This window comes from Lepus europaeus, chromosome 5, assembly GCF_033115175.1.
Source record: "Lepus europaeus isolate LE1 chromosome 5, mLepTim1.pri, whole genome shotgun sequence".
NCBI classification, from domain to species: domain Eukaryota; kingdom Metazoa; phylum Chordata; class Mammalia; order Lagomorpha; family Leporidae; genus Lepus; species Lepus europaeus.
Genome location: NC_084831.1, coordinates 3,049,720 through 3,064,595, shown reverse-complemented (window position 1 = coordinate 3,064,595; position 14,876 = coordinate 3,049,720). Strand labels below are relative to the sequence as shown.

The 14,876-nt window shown below is 65.1% G+C and overlaps 1 protein-coding gene across 5 annotated transcripts in view; it reads left to right on the top strand.

Moving 5' to 3' along the window:
• The window catches only part of NPHP4 (nephrocystin 4), a 120,726-nt gene that overhangs the window by 95,815 nt on the left and 10,035 nt on the right, over positions 1–14,876 (top strand). For all 5 annotated transcript variants that reach the window (XM_062190336.1, XM_062190335.1, XM_062190334.1 and 2 more), the window contains 6 exons: positions 3,109–3,289; positions 8,053–8,175; positions 11,828–12,036; positions 12,737–12,963; positions 13,091–13,277; positions 13,884–13,967. In XM_062190336.1, the coding sequence (XP_062046320.1) occupies positions 3,109–3,289; positions 8,053–8,175; positions 11,828–12,036; positions 12,737–12,963; positions 13,091–13,277; positions 13,884–13,967 (1,011 nt within the window). The remainder of the gene's footprint in view (positions 1–3,108; positions 3,290–8,052; positions 8,176–11,827; positions 12,037–12,736; positions 12,964–13,090; positions 13,278–13,883; positions 13,968–14,876) is intronic.

Genomic DNA, 14,876 nt, shown 5'->3' with positions numbered 1-14,876 from the left:
CCCCCCCGACTCTCCAGGTGCTCCTGAGGGTGGGGGAGGGGCTGGTACAGCATGCAGGTGCAGGCTCCCCTGATTCCTCAGCCTGGTCCTCTGGTTCCACGGGGGTCAGGGCGTGGCCCCGTGGCCCTGTGGTGGCTGCTGCTCGTCTGCCTCCATCCCCACCTGTGGTGTCCCTGGGGAGGGACCGGGTGGTGTCACTGCAGGATCTGCAGCACAGTCCTGAGCCCCAGCCGTGCCCGCTTGGCGAGGGAGGGAGGAGGGATGGAGGGAGGAGCGCCAGGGCGGGGGAGGGACATTTGAGCCACAGCAGCCCCCACCCTTGCCCGGCCAGCCCTGTGCCTGTTCTACCATTGCTCCTGGGCTGAGGGGAGCTGTTCTGTGTCTCCCGTCACTGAGAGCCCCTTAACCAAAAGCTGTGAGGTCAGCAACACAGACTTGGATACATTAAACTTTACTTTCTTACAATAAAGAAGTCTTAACTTTGAAACTTAGGTAGAAAGGGTGGAAAATTGAAAGGCACTCCCCAGGGACCGAGGGGCCACGGCACAGGAGCCAGGTGTCTGTGTAGCTTTGTCTTTGCAGCCTTGCCCCTCCCTGTAGGTGGGTGCTCGTGGCCTCCCCCTGTAGGTCTGCACGCTCGGCCTCCTCCCTGCAGGTGGGCGGCCTCCTCCCTGTAGGTGGGTGCTCGTGGCCTCCCCCTGTAGGTCTGCACTTGCGGCCTCCTCTCTGCAGGTGGGCGGCCTCCTCCCTGTAGGTGGGTGCTCGTGGCCTCCCCCTGTAGGTCTGCACTTGCGGCCTCCTCTCTGCAGGTGGGCGGCCTCCTCCCTGTAGGTGGGTGCTCGTGGCCTCCCCCTGTAGGTCTGCACTCGCGGCCTCCTCTCTGCAGGTGGGCGGCCTCCTCCCTGTAGGTGGGTGCTCGTGGCCTCCCCCTGTAGGTCTGCACTCTCGGCCTCCTCTCTGCAGGTGGGCGGCCTCCTCCCTGTAGGTGGGTGCTCGTGGCCTCCCCCTGTAGGTCTGCACTCGCGGCCTCCTCTCTGCAGGTGGGCGGCCTCCTCCCTGTAGGTGGGTGCTCGTGGCCTCCCCCTGTAGGTCTGCACTCGCGGCCTCCTCTCTGCAGGTGGGCGGCCTCCTCCCTGTAGGTGGGTGCTCGTGGCCTCCCCCTGTAGGTCTGCACTCGCGGCCTCCTCCCTGTAGGTGGGTGCTTGTGGCCTCCCCCTGTAGGTCTGCACTCGCGGCCTCCTCCCTGCAGGTGGGCGGCCTCCTCCCTGTAGGTGGGTGCTCGTGGCCTCCCCCTGTAGGTCTGCACTTGCGGCCTCCTCCCTGCAGGTGGGCAGCCTCCTCCCTGTAGGTGGGTGCTCGTGGCCTCCCCCTGTAGGTCTGCACGCTCGGCCTCCTCTCTGCAGGTGGGCGGCCTCCTCCCTGCAGGTGGGTGCTCACGGCCTCCTCCTGCTGGTCGAATCTGGAGGCCACAGTCTTCAGCCTCCTCCTTGCTTTCAGGAGACCTGACTAGGTGCTTCCAGGCACCTAATGCCAGGCCCAGGGTCACATTGACAATGACCAGAGCCTGTGTGTGTGTGTGTGTGTTTTAAGATTAATTTGTTTATTTGAAAGGCAGAGTTGTAGAGAGGCAGAGGCAGAGAGAGAGAGAGAGAGAGAGTCTTCCATCCACTGTTTCACTCCCCAAATGGCTGCAATGACCAGAACTGGGCCTATTGGAATCGGGACCCAGGAGCTTCTTCTGGGTCTCCCACATGGGTGCAAGGGCCCAAGGACTTGGGCCATCTTCTACTGCTTTCCCAGGCCATAGCACAGAGCTGGATTGGAAGTGGAGCAGCAGGGACTCAAACCTGTACCCGTATGGGATGCTGGCATTGTACCTGCTACGCCACAGTGCCGGCCCCGGAGCCAGTGTTTTAGCCCAGTTCTGACTCAGTGTGCGTTCTTGACCCTCGTGTTCCCTCAGATGCCAGCGCCCAGAGGGGACTTGGTGCCGCTGCGCTGGCTGCAGGTGGGCCCGGCCAGGTGGAGGCCTGCGCTTGCCGAGGACGGGAGGGCACCTGGCTCCACGTGCCGCCGTAATTTATGGGATACGGGCTTCTGCCTATCACAGCTGCAAGGATGTTTTCAAAGAGAGACGCCTTGTTTGTATCTGTGTTCCCTGTCGATGGGAGGCTGGGTGCTGTTTCTTTTGTTCATTGGCTGTTCTCCAGAGGAGTCACCACATAGTCCAGGAGCCACGGTGTCCTAAACGGTAGCCATGTGTGGCTGGCATTGCTCAGAGGGCAGGGGCCTAAGCCGCTGGGAGCCCCTGGGCCCACCAGGGAGGGGCTGGGTCTGGCCTTGGGTGCTGGGGGGGCGGTGAGAATTACTGAAGCTGGGGCCTTCGTCTGGTCCCACACTTCCCAGCTCTCGTCAGAGAGGGCAGGCGGCTTTTCCACGGCCACACAGTCAACACCGTCCGTGCTGGGCCTGGATCCCCGCCCACAATTCCATTGTCATCCCCAAGGCAGGCCTCATGAACGCTGGGTAAAGACAGAGGACTGACAGGTAAAACTGTGAAGCCAGAAACATGATGGGTACCACTCTTGGCTTTTCCCGCACTCGGCAGTTGTGACCGGCCTCAGCCTGGTGCTCTAGCTGGTCCCCCACACCCTGCGACCCTGCCCTTCCGACCCCACGGGCCCATCTCTGAGCCACGCTGAGGCCCACTGCTGCCTGGCCCCCGGGCTCTGCCGTGCACCAGGCTTCCTGCCTGGCCTCTGCGTCCAGAGGTTTGTGTGTGCTCTGGAGGGGGCAGTGTCCTGGAGGGCTCTCAGGCAGGAGATGGGCTCTGCTGGACCTGCACTCCTGCCCGTCCTGCTCGAGGGCCGCTGCCTGGCCGCCGTGGGTCCCGGAGCCGAGACTTGGGGTTTACTCCCTGGGTTGCAAAGTCTGTGACGTCGTCGACTCCTGCTTTTGGGAAGCCGGCCTCCACTCCGTCTCCCCTCCCACGTGTTCCAGGGTCAGGACCCTCGGGGTCTTGGCCTCCTAGTGGCCTTGCTGGGAGGGTGTGCTCAGGGCAGGGCTCCCTGGCCTGGCCCGGCTCTCAGCGCACTTTCTCTTCTGCAGCACCTGCTCCGCCAAGGGCGGCCGGCCGTGCAGGTCTCGCACGAGCTTGAAGTTGTGGCAACTGAGTACGAACAGGACGCCATGGTGGCGAGCAGAGACGTGGCCGGGTTTGGCTACGTCAGGCCCATCGGCGTGCACACGGTGGTGAAGGGCCGGCTGCACCTGACCTTGGCCAATGTGGGTAAGAGCCCCCCCCAGCTTTGCCTGGCTTTGTACGGTTTCTCCAGTGGCCACTCTTCCCCAAGCTAGAGTGTGAGCTCCCTGGGGCAGTGCCACTGTGGGCGTCACCTTCTCGGGAGTCAGCGAGACCCTCACCAGCTTGGCCCCTGGGAGCCTGTGTCAGCCAGGGAGCGTCTGTCCTCGGGCACCGAGTCTGTGCTGTCACCAGTTGGTGGTCTTGTGCCAGTAGGGCTTGGGGTTATCGGTCGTCCCAGGCTTTGTCCCGGACTTGCCTGCCTGTTGTGTCTTGGTGCAGCCGGGGGGGCTCTCTGTGACAATCCTCCGGTGAAGTGGCCCCCCCGGGAGAGGTTTTTGTTTGGAGCACGGCTCACAGAAATGCCCCATTGCAGAGGACGGATGGGAGGGATGTTCCCAGACTTCCGTGCGGCCCAGGAGTAGGGATGCATCTCCGTGAGCTTGCACCCAATGCTGTCCCAGGAGCTGCTCATCAGAGACGCGGCGGAGTCAGTGTCTGTCCCCCGGTGTGCCAGCCAACAAGGGCAGCTGCCAGTGGCTCGGGATGACCCTGCCAGGACGTCCCAGAGACTTTGAGGACTCTGGTGGGACGGGGCAGGCGGGCACAGGGATCGGGGTGTGAGGCCAGCGCTGCCCGTGCCCACTGCAGGACCCCTGTCAACCCCATGGAATCTGTCTGTGGGTTCTCGGGACAGCTTGAGCCTTTGTGGGCAAAATTAAAGGCACAGGGAAAACACAAGATTCCCATGGCCGTGTGTGTGGGGACGGGGCCGCCCCGGCTGTGTCTGTGAGGGTGGGGCCGCCCAGCCGTCGTTTTGTTGGGGGACTTTGCCTTTCCTCAGACCCAGCCTGGTTTTTAACGCTGGAGCCCCGTGGGCCACAGCTGCCGCGTGCTGACAGCACGGAGGCCGGCAGCGGGTAGGCGCACAGCTCATTAAGTCTGCTTGGAGGCTTCTGCCTGCTTGTTCACCACTGTTGAACCCGAGGCAGCGTGGAGCGTAGACAACAGGGAGACAGCACACTCACTGAGATTCCGGAGGAGCAAATGGGCCCCAAGTGAGCCGCCGACGCTTTGCAGAAGCCCACGTGCCTGGGGGCGGCGGGGCTCTGCTTCCCAGCCAGCGTGGGGGTTTCCACGTTCGACTCACCAGCCCCCACATGCGCAGTGGCTCCGGGCTTCAGCATCTTAATCCTCAGAAGGGAGTGGGCTCCCTCCTGTGTTTCTCCAATTGCCATCTTCATACTTTGGCTGCAGGAGAGCTGTGCGCTCACGGGAAATTGCGTCTGACAGCAGCTCTGGTGTGCAGGGCACAGGGGGGACTTCAACCGAGGACAAAGCCGCGCCCAGCACCTGTGTCCCTGCAGCCACGCCTGGGCTTCCTCAGGAAATGTCGCTTTTTTTTTGGGAACAAAGAGTGTTATGGTTTTTTATTCTTTATAAAACTGGCTATTGTGCACGGAGCAGCAGGCATGTGCCAGCGGGTTTTACTTAGGCTGTGGGAGCCTTCGGGGCGAGAAGCAGGGCAGCGTCCCCGCCTCTCCCACCTCCGCTGCAGCCTGGCCCCGGCGCGGGCTGGCTGTGTGTGCAGCGCGTGTTCCGGTTGAGATCAAGCCGAGAAGTGTGTGCCACGGACAGAAGCGTGACCGGGCTTGTGGCCGTGCCGTGCTTTGCGGGTTGGCTCCTGCAGGGACGTCTCTGGGTCTGCCGACCCCAGGGCCCGCGGCAGGAAGGGTCAGCAGGCCGTGCCCTTGGGAAGGTCCAGGAGCTGGCACTGCTGCGCTTTGGCGGTGGGCACGGTGAGGGCGGACACTCGGCAGGAGGGGCCGTCAGGTGCCTCCCGGGATGGGGAGACTTCTGCCCCTCAACAGGCGTGTTGGTCCCCGCGGAGCCTCTGTCTCGCTGAAGGGGAGGAGACCTGCACCGACTGCAGACAGCAGACTGCGCCCTGGTGAGACCGGCGTCCGCTGCCTGTCCCTGCCCGACTCGGCTGCCAATGGGAGCCCAGCCCACACAGTCACCTTCCCCACGTCTAACGAGTCCGTGCCCTGTGTACAGAAACTTCAGGAGGGAGTGGGGTCCTGCCCGCGAGGTGACCACGTGATCCCGCTGCGGCCTTGTCGTCGCCAGGGGCCCTGTGAGCTCGCCGGGCCTGGACCTGCCCTCTTTGCAACATCGCGGTCCCTGTGTGCTGCTCCGAGGGTGCGGATGACCGGCTGCGCATTCCAGTCAGATGGGGGTGGACCCACGGCCTCCTGTGGGACCACTGGTGGTGACGGAAGATTCTGGGTTCCCTCAGGTGTGCGGAGCCGCTCTGTGCCCGCCTGCCAGGTGGCGGCAGGCTTGTTTCTCCTTGGCGTGGGTCCTGGGGCGTGACACGGTGTTTGCCAAGACCTGGGTCCCAGCCTGGGAGCTGCCACTTGCTGCCACCGCTCGCTGTGAATTCAGTGGGAAGAAACGATACAGACAGTAAGGCGCCCGGGCTGACTCGGAGCCTGTGGCTGGGAACCTGAGGGCCATGGGGGCCCAGGCGGCACGTGACCCCCATGCTGGGAGGAGCGGCCCCCGGAGGCTGTTATCCCGCCTGCCCCAGCCCCCGCATCGCTGCCTGTGCTGCCCTTCTGCCCATCTCCGTCAGGGGTCCAGGGGCTCCTTAGGGCACTGTGCTTGCCCTCCTGCCTGGCGCGGGGTGGGAAGGTTACGAAGGGAGTGGCAAACACATCTGAGTGCTCATCTTGCCTCGGGTTCTGTTCTCCTTGGACTTGAAGGACAGGTGGCCACAGGAAGGGGCGTGGACACCACGGTTCCCACCTTAGGCATGAAGGTGGTGACCCTGTGATGTCCGATGAGAGACTTAGCAGCCTGTCCGAAGGTCCCATGTGAAGGGCAGGTGGGAGAGCCCTGTGCAGAACAGACGTGGGCGGGGGCTCAGGGCGGGGCCAAGGCAGGAGGGAGCGGCAGAGCGGAGGCAGAGCCAGCAGCATGCTAGGTGCTCATTCTCCAGGAGGACGGGGTGGGCCCCGCAGGTACAGGGGGATGCAGGCCTGAGGGTGGCGTCCAGTTGTAGTTCACATCTCTGGGACAGAGCGGGGATCTCCGGGCAGACGGGGAGGCCAGAGCTGCTGCCCTGCTGTGTGTCACACAGCTCACGTCCAGGTCAGGGTGAGGCCCGTCAGCTGCTGGCCACTGGCTGCATGGACGTTCCTCGGCGAAGGTGTCCTGCTGCCCAGGGCGGGGGGGCAGCCTGCCATCCGGCCTGTGTGGCGCTGGCCTCATTGAGAGTGGGTTTCTCAGTGTGTGTGCCCTGCCGTGAGCTTCGCTCGCTACTGCAGGGGTACTGGCACCTGGACGGGGCAGCAGCCGGGGGGGCGCCCCGAGACGTCTGTGGCTCCCGAGTCGCTCTCTGAGCTCAGCTCTGAAAGAGCACGTGACGAAGACAGGAGCAGGGCGGCCAGCCACAGACTGCGGGTTCCAGAGCACGCCTGCAGGGCCGGGAGTCCTAGGCTGTGGGCTCCCTAAGGGAGGGAGCTCGCTCACGGCCGTGTGGCCGGCCTTCGTCCTGTCAGGCTGCTCCGTCCGTCTGTAAGTGCAGACTGGCCCTTCTCCGCCTCCCGCTGGGACCTTCGCCCGCCACTCTTCAGTGGGTGGTTGGCGTTGCAAGGATGCCTTTGGGGTCATCAACCGCAGTTCAATGTCCCGGCTGCCGGTCCTGGGGTGTGGAGGGGGCACCCAGTTAGAGCTGCTTGGAGACCTACCCTGTGGAAGGACAGCACCCTCTTTCCACCCTCAGTTCAGAACCACTCTGGGAGAGACGTGTCTGCCAGGCAGCTGGAGAGACAAAGCCCGGTTCTGTCACCAGAACCCAGGCCAGGCTGGCACATGGGCGTGGGACTGTGCCGTGCACTGAGCTGTGGGCGTGGGACTGTGCTGCGTACCCAGCTGTGGGCGTGGGGCCGTGCCGCGCACTGAGCCGTGGGCGTGGGACCGTGCCGCGCACCGAGCCGTGGGCGTGGGACCATGCCGCGCACCGAGCTGTGGGCGTGGGACTGCCGTGCGCTGAGCCGTGGGCGTGGGACTGCCGTGCGCTGAGCCGTGGGCGTGGGACCGTGCCGCACACCGAGCCGTGGGCGTGGGACTGCCGTGCACCGAGCCGTGGGCGTGGGACCGTGCCGCGCACCGAGCCGTGGGCGTGGGACCGTGCCGCACACCGAGCCGTGGGCGTGGGACCGTGCCGCGCACCGAGCCGTGGGCGTGGGACCGTGCCGCGCACCGAGCTGCTGTTGAAAGCCGCGGCTCTTGGTGAACAGAGGGGAAGGAACCCAGGGCATGGTGGGGGGCATAGGAGGTGGGAACCAGAGGAAGGGGTTGGCTTCCCACACCCCCAGAAAGCCCGCCAGGGAGAGCAGCCACGCCAGCACGTCGTGTGCACCGGGGACGGCCCATCTGGGGACACGGCTTCAGCTTTCGCTGCCTCACTGCAGCTCACATGTACTCGGACCCGTCATACGAACACGGCGACTCACACGGGCCTGGATCCATCACAGGAACACGGCGGCTGCTGAGCTGGGTGGTGGCGGGGAGGGCAGCCCTGACCAGCAGGGGTTCGGGGAGGATGAGCCCCTGCCCGTCCTTGCACTGCGAGTTGCATGCAGGTGGAGGCACCTGAGACGTGCGCATCGCGGGCCGAGGGGCGCCTGGCCATGTGCGACGTGGTCTGGTGGTGGCGCTCTGCTCTGCCATTCTTCACTTAGGTCACGTGTGTGAGGGAGGGAGGAGTTCTGGTGCGTTGCCGCCGTCCAGGTCTCGGGTCATCTCCAACGACGGAGCCAGTCGCTTCCCTGGGGGCAGCCTCCTCGCCAGAGCAGGCCCAAAATGTGAGTTGACTGTGGGGCCCCGTGTGGGAGGGTCGGGGATGGTCCTGGTGGGGCTGTGTGTGCATGTGTGCGCGCGTGTATGCACGAGTGTGTGTGCACATGTATGTGCATGAGTGTGGGCACATGTGTGTGGGGGCACGTGTATGTGTGCGTGCTCTGGTCGTGTCCGGCCTGGTGCCCTGCCTGTCATCCTGTGCACCTGGGAGCCCGTCAGTCCACCGTGCTCCTCATGCGTGGCGCCTCCCTGGCCGGGCTCTTCGTGGAGAAATGGTTGTCCCGTGGGCCCGTGTGTCTGCTTAGCTCCTGCGGCAGGGGAAGAAGAGGTGAGGAAGGGGTCAGGACGGACAGACTGACTCAGAGATGAATCAGAGACTCCCCGTGTCGTGGGAGGGAACCTGGGGCCGAGCTTGAGAAAGGCCTGCTTTGGAGAGGGCATTTCAGCCCCTTAAGGCTTCACACCCCACAGACCTGAGTATCTGTCATTTGGATCACATGTGGTGCTGTGGTGCCCGTGTGTTCTGGTGTGGTCTCCAGGGAGGTGCTGTGGTGCCCGGGTGTTACAGGCATGGTCCCCAGAGGGCGCTGTGCTGCCCGTGTGTTCTGGCGTGGTCTCCAGGGAGGTGCTGTGGTGCCCGTGTGTTACAGGTGTGGTCCCTGGGGGGGTGCTGTGGTGCCCGGGTGTTACCGGGATGGAACCCAGGGGGCGCTGTGCCCGGGTGTTACCGGGATGGTCCCCAGAGGGCGCTGTGGTGCCCGTGTGTTCTTGCATGGTTTCCAGGGAGGTGCTGTGGTGCCTGGGTGTTACAGGCATGGTCCCCAGAGGGCGCTGTGGTGCCTGGGTGTTACCGGGATGGAACCCAGAGGGCGCTGTGGTGCCCGGGTGTTCTGGCGTGGTCTCCGGGGGCCACTGTGGGGAGGTGGTGGGACCTTTAGGAGGTGGGCCCGTGGGAGGTGCTCAGGGTCCTGGGGCTGCGCTCAGACTTGGTTCTAGCAGAGCCGTCATAAAGCCGCTCTGCCTCCGGGCTCTCCACGTGACCCTTGGTGAGCCGTCGGCCGTTGAGCGCTCGGGAAATCTCCCGGGGCAAGTGGGCACCTCCTCGTGCAGGTCGGCACGAGCTGTCCAGGCTCGAGGCTCCTGTGACGCCGGCCTCGCTGGTGTCCTGCAGGCCGCCCCAGAGTTGAGGTTGGGAGAGCCCGGGGGGCTTTGGTTTCCGTCTGGCAAGGCCTCCAGGATCCCACAAGTTGCCTGACATCCCAGGGAAAACTGTTCTGGGAGGAGGGGCCTGTGCACGCAGCAGGTGCTAGGAGGGGTCTGGGGTCCCCCACCTGTGACCGTGTCCCATGTTAGGGCACCCTGTCCCCCACCTGTGACTGTGTCCCGGGTTAGGGCACCCTGTCCCCCACCTGTGACTGTGTCCCGGGTTAGGGCACCCCGTCCCCGACCTGTTACCGTGTCCCGGGTTAGGGCACCCCTGTCCCCCACCTTAGACTGTGTCCCAAGTTAGGGCACCCCTGTCCCCCACCTGTGACCGTGTCCCGTGTTAGGGCACCCTGTCCCCGACCTGTGACTATGTCCCATGTTAGGGCCCCCCTGTCCCCGACCTGTGACTGTGTCCCGGGTTAGGGGACCCTGTCCCCCACCTGTGACTGTGTCCCGGGTTAGGGCACCCCGTCCCCGACCTGTGACCGTGTCCTGGGTTAGGGCACCCTGTCCCCCACCTGTGACTGTGTCCCGGGTTAGGACACCCTGTCCCCGACCTGTGACTATGTCCCATGTTAGGGCACCCCTGTCCCCCACCTGTGACTGTGTCCCGGGTTAGGGCACCCCTGTCCCCCACCTGTGACTGTGTCCCGGGTTAGGGCACCCTGTCCCCCACCTGTGACTGTGTCCCGGGTTAGGACACCCCTGTCCCCCACCTGTGACTGTGTCCCGTGTTAGGGCACCCTGTCCCCCACCTGTGACCGTGTCCCGGGTTAGGGCACCCCGTCCCCCACCTGTGACTGTGTCCCGTGTTAGGGCACCCTGTCCCCCACCTGTGACTGTGTCCCGGGTTAGGACACCCTGTCCTCCACCTGTAACTGTGTTCTGGGTCAGGGCACCCTGTCCCCGACCTGTGACTGTGTCCCGGGTTAGGGGACCCTGTCCCCCACCTGTGACTGTGTCCCGGGTTAGGGCACCCTGTCGCCCACCTGTGACTGTGTCCCGGGTTAGGGCACCCCGTCCCCCACCTGTGACTGTGTCCCGGGTTAGGGCACCCTGTCCCCCACCTGTGACCGTGTCCCGGGTTAGGGGACCCCTGTCCCCCACCTGTGACCGTGTCCCGGGTTAGGGGACCCCTGTCCCCCACCTGTGACCGTGTCCCGGGTTAGGGCACCCTGTCCCCCACCTGTGACTGTGTCCCGGGTTAGGGCACCCCGTCCCCCACCTGTGACTGTGTCCCGTGTTAGGACACCCTGGACACCCCTGTCCCCCACCTGTGACCGTGTCCCGTGTTAGGACACCCTGGACACCCCTGTCCCCGACCTGTGACCGTGTCCTGGGTTAGGGCACCCTGTCCCCCACCTGTGACTGTGTCCCGGGTTAGGGCACCCTGTCCCCGACCTGTGACTATGTCCCATGTTAGGGCACCCCTGTCCCCCACCTGTGACCGTGTCCCGGGTTAGGGCACCCCGTCCTCCACCTGTGACTGTGTCCCGTGTTAGGGCACCCTGTCCCCCACCTGTGACTGTGTCCCGGGTTAGGGGACCCTGTCCCCCACCTGTGACTGTGTCCCAGGTTAGGGCACCCTGTCGCCCACCTGTGACCGTGTCCTGGGTTAGGGCACCCTGTCCCCCACCTGTGACTGTGTCCTGGGTTAGGGCACCCTGGACACCCCTGTCGCCCACCTGTGACTGTGTCCCGGGTTAGGGCACCCTGTCCCCCTCCTGTGACCGTGTCCCGGGTTAGGGCACCCTGTCCCCCTCCTGTGACTGTGTCCCGTGTTAGGGCACCCTGTCCCCCACTCTGGTGGTCTGAGTGGCTGTGCAGGGAGCTCTGCTCTGATGTGGCTTTGTCACCAAGCACAGTTCCACTGATGCTTTCGTCCCGGCTGTGGCGGAGAGGGAGGGGATGCAGTGGGTGTGCACCGGTGAGGACTGCCTGGCCTTCATTCCCGGGCGTCCCTGCTGGCACCTGGCCCACTGGGCTCACGTTTCTCTTCTACGTGGCATTAGTGCCAGGGTTGGGGTTGAGCCACCGCCGAGGAGACAGGCTGCCCACGGGAGCTGGGTGCAGAGTTGAGAGCATGAGCTTGGGAGCTGGGCCTCCGCTTGTCCACCCCGACCAGCGGACAGACTTCCTGCCCAGAGCCCCCGTTCCTGATCGGAGCGTGGGCCCTGGCATGCAGAGGTTCCCACCGGAGGGGCTGCGCGGGGCAGGCACCTGGGAGGGGCCGTGGCTGGCCGCTCGTGGCCCCGACGCCCAGTAGAAAACCACTGAAGGGCTCCGGATAGCTTGGGTCTTCCCTTCCAGATGGGGGAAGGAGGGCTGCTGTGGGCCCGGTCACAGTATCTCCGTGTCTCCCTCCTGGGCTCGGTGGCTCTAGGGGCCACCCCCAGTCTGCTGGCGGACGTGGCTCCACACGGCCACCTGACGCCCCCGCTGCCCTTTCAGCTGTGAAGAACGTGGTCCAGGCGCAGAAGCTGGCCGACGTGGACGGCGAGCTGGCTGCCGTGCTGCTGACGCACGCGCGGGCCGGCCAGGGGCCCCGGGGCAGCGGGCACGAGACGGATGCTGTGCGCCGGCGCAAGCTGGACAGGATGCGGTCGGTGCGCCTGCGGGAGGGCGGCGGGGCGCATGGCGGCGTCAGGCCCAGCGTGCTGGTGAGTGGGAGTGCCGTGTCCCTCCGCGCCCCTTGCAGGGTAACACACAACGGGACGTCTTAGCTTCCAGGGCATTTCCAAGTCACGATGACCTGGGGCGCTCCCCGTGGATTCTGGGGCCTCACTCCTGTATGGGCCTGGGGGAGCCCCTGGTCTGTCTCAGGCTCACCCAGAGCTGGGGACCAAAGCTGTGAACATTGTAAGTGTCTTGGGGTGCAGCCTGGCCCCTCCTGGCATGGGGCAGCCGCTCTGGGCCTGGGATTGTGCCGAGCAGCCCCCAGGGGCCTCACGCTGGGACTTAAGGCACAGGAGCATATCTGTCTGAGCTGTAGAAACCTGCCAGCCACTGCCTCCAGGGGGCATCTGGGAGGGAGGGGCCAGGCCTCAGGACGCCGGCCTGGGGACGCTGAGCCGGCGCCATGGCAGCCAGGGCCCTGCATCCCTTCGGCCGGTGAGCAGCGTCAGCCTTGACTCCTACCTGGACCCAGTGCTGTCCAGGGCCGGGCGTGCTGTGGAGCAGGGCGGGCCCCACTGCTGCCAGGGCCACAGGGAGGGGAGCAGCGGGCGAGGGAGCCTACGCCCTGGAGCACGGGCACAGACCAGCGGGGCGTGGCAGGGGCGACGTTCCAGAGTGGGGCTTTCCGGGCTGAGGTCCCTGAGGCTGACGAGGCCGGGCTGGGGCCACGCTTGTGTCTCGCAGGCTCGGCAGAGCCTCCATGCGCAGCATCTGCGGGACCTGCAGGTCATCGACGCCTACCGCGAGCGCACCAAGGCACAGCGCATCGCCAGCGCGCTGAGCCTGGCCATCACCACGCAGCACACGCTCTACGCCGCTCTGGGCTCGGCCGAGTTCTTCGAGTTTGCGCTCCAGAACCCCCACAACACGGCGCACACGGTGGCCATTGAGATCGACAACCCCGAGCTCAGGTGGGAGGCCGGTGGGAGCCGAGCCTGGTTCCTCTCCCGCTGCCTGGGTGATCCGGGTGGGGGGTGCTGCCGCCGTGGGACCCTCGCTGGGCGGCGCTCGCCGAAGCCTGCACTCCGCGTCCCCCAGCCTCATCCTGGACAGTCGGGAGTGGAGGTTCTTCAAGGACTCGGCGGGCCTGCACACGCCGCTGGAGGAGGACATGTTCCACCTGCGCGGCAGCCTGGCCCCCCAGCTCTACCTGCGCCCCCGTGAGACCGCCCACGTGCCCTTCAAGTACCAGAGCTTCTGCGTGGGACCCCCGGCCGCGGTGCAGGTGCTGGCGGGAGGCAGGCGGGGCCCCGCGAGCACTTCCTGTGTGCCCGCACGCCCCTTGCCTGTGGCAGCCGGTTAGCGCAGGGCCTCCAGCACCTTTGTCCTCACTCGCGTGCCCTGCGTGGCTGCCTGTCCTCTGTCCTACCGGTGGGCGTCGGGGAGGCCGGACCTCCTCCTCCCAGTCTCTTCTCTGGGTCAGCGTGGCTCTCTGAAGCCTTGGTGGTGCTGATGGACCCAGATGTTCGCTGTGCTTGCTGCGCCAGGCACTGGCCCCCTCCCATTTGCTCCTCTGTGTGACACACAGACCCAGGGTGGGTGGTGTGCAAGGTGTGCGAGTGTGCACGGGAGAGGGGAGGGGTGGGGCTTCTCGGGGGTGACCGTCTCTTGAGATGGGCCCAGATTTCCACCCTGGCTGGTGGACAGGCTGGGAGGACCTGGGGGGACCTCAGGCAGAGCTGCGTCAGGCCCTGGTGAGCTGCGACAGTGCTGGGTGAGGCTGATCAGTCCCAGCTGTGGCCCGGGGGAGGGGCGGGGTGAAGCGGGTCCTGCGTCTGGACCTGGCCACCGTCCACTCCACCCCCGACCCCCCGCTGATCTTTGCTCACAGGCCTCCACCGAGCCGAGCTCCCAGCAGGGTGTGGACGCTGGATGCTCTCAGAAGGCTAGCACCATGCCCACTAAGCACGCCAAGGTAAAGCGGCAGGGGGCGGCCACCGCCCCACACGGCCCACGGGACCCCCACCAGTCTCCCACGGCCCCACAGTGTGAGCCAGGCTCTCGAGTGGACAGAGTGAAGTGGATCAGTTTGCCGAGGCAGGGGCCTGACCCTTGTGCCCTTCTCTGGCCTCCTTGGGGAGAGGGGCCGGGGCCCGGTCAGGGCGGGGAGTGGGGTGGGGGCCGGTTTTCACTCCTCACAAGCACTGACCCAGTCCCTGGGCAGGGGTGGCGTCGAAGCAGCGCCCCAGCAGCGGCCGTTCTGCAGCGCTGTGCTCTGGGCTGTGGACCTGCTGCCCAGGTGGCTGCTGACCCAGTGAAGCTGTCACAGCACAGGGCCACGGCCCAGGCCTCCTCGTAGCATCCCCTCGACTGTGTGTGTGTGTGGCCACATGTGTATGCATCTGTATGCATGTGTGAGTTTGTGCGTATCTATGAGTAAGGGTGTGCGTATGTGAGCATGCGTGTGTATCTGTGTGTGTGTCAGTGTGTGACTCTGGGTGTCAGTGTGTCCATGACTGTGTTTGTGTGTGTGTGTGTGTCAGCCCCTGTGGCTCTGTGTGTGCACCTGCGTGTATGTCTGTCAGTGTGTCCATGGCTCCGAGTGTATGTGTGAGTACATCTGTGTGTGTGTGTCAGTGTGTCTTTGGCTGTGTGTGTCTTTGGCTCTGTGTGTGTGTCCATGGCTCTGTGTGTGTCTTTGGCTCTGTGTGTGTATGTCTGTGGCTGTGTGTGTGTCTGTGGCTGTGTGTGTGTGCATGGCTCTGTGTGTGTCTGTGGCTCTGTGTGTGTGTCTTTGGCTCTGTGTGTGTGTGTCTATGGCTGTGTGTGTGTGTCTTTGGCTCTGTGTGTGTGTGTGTCTGTGGCTCTGTGTGTGTCTTTGGCT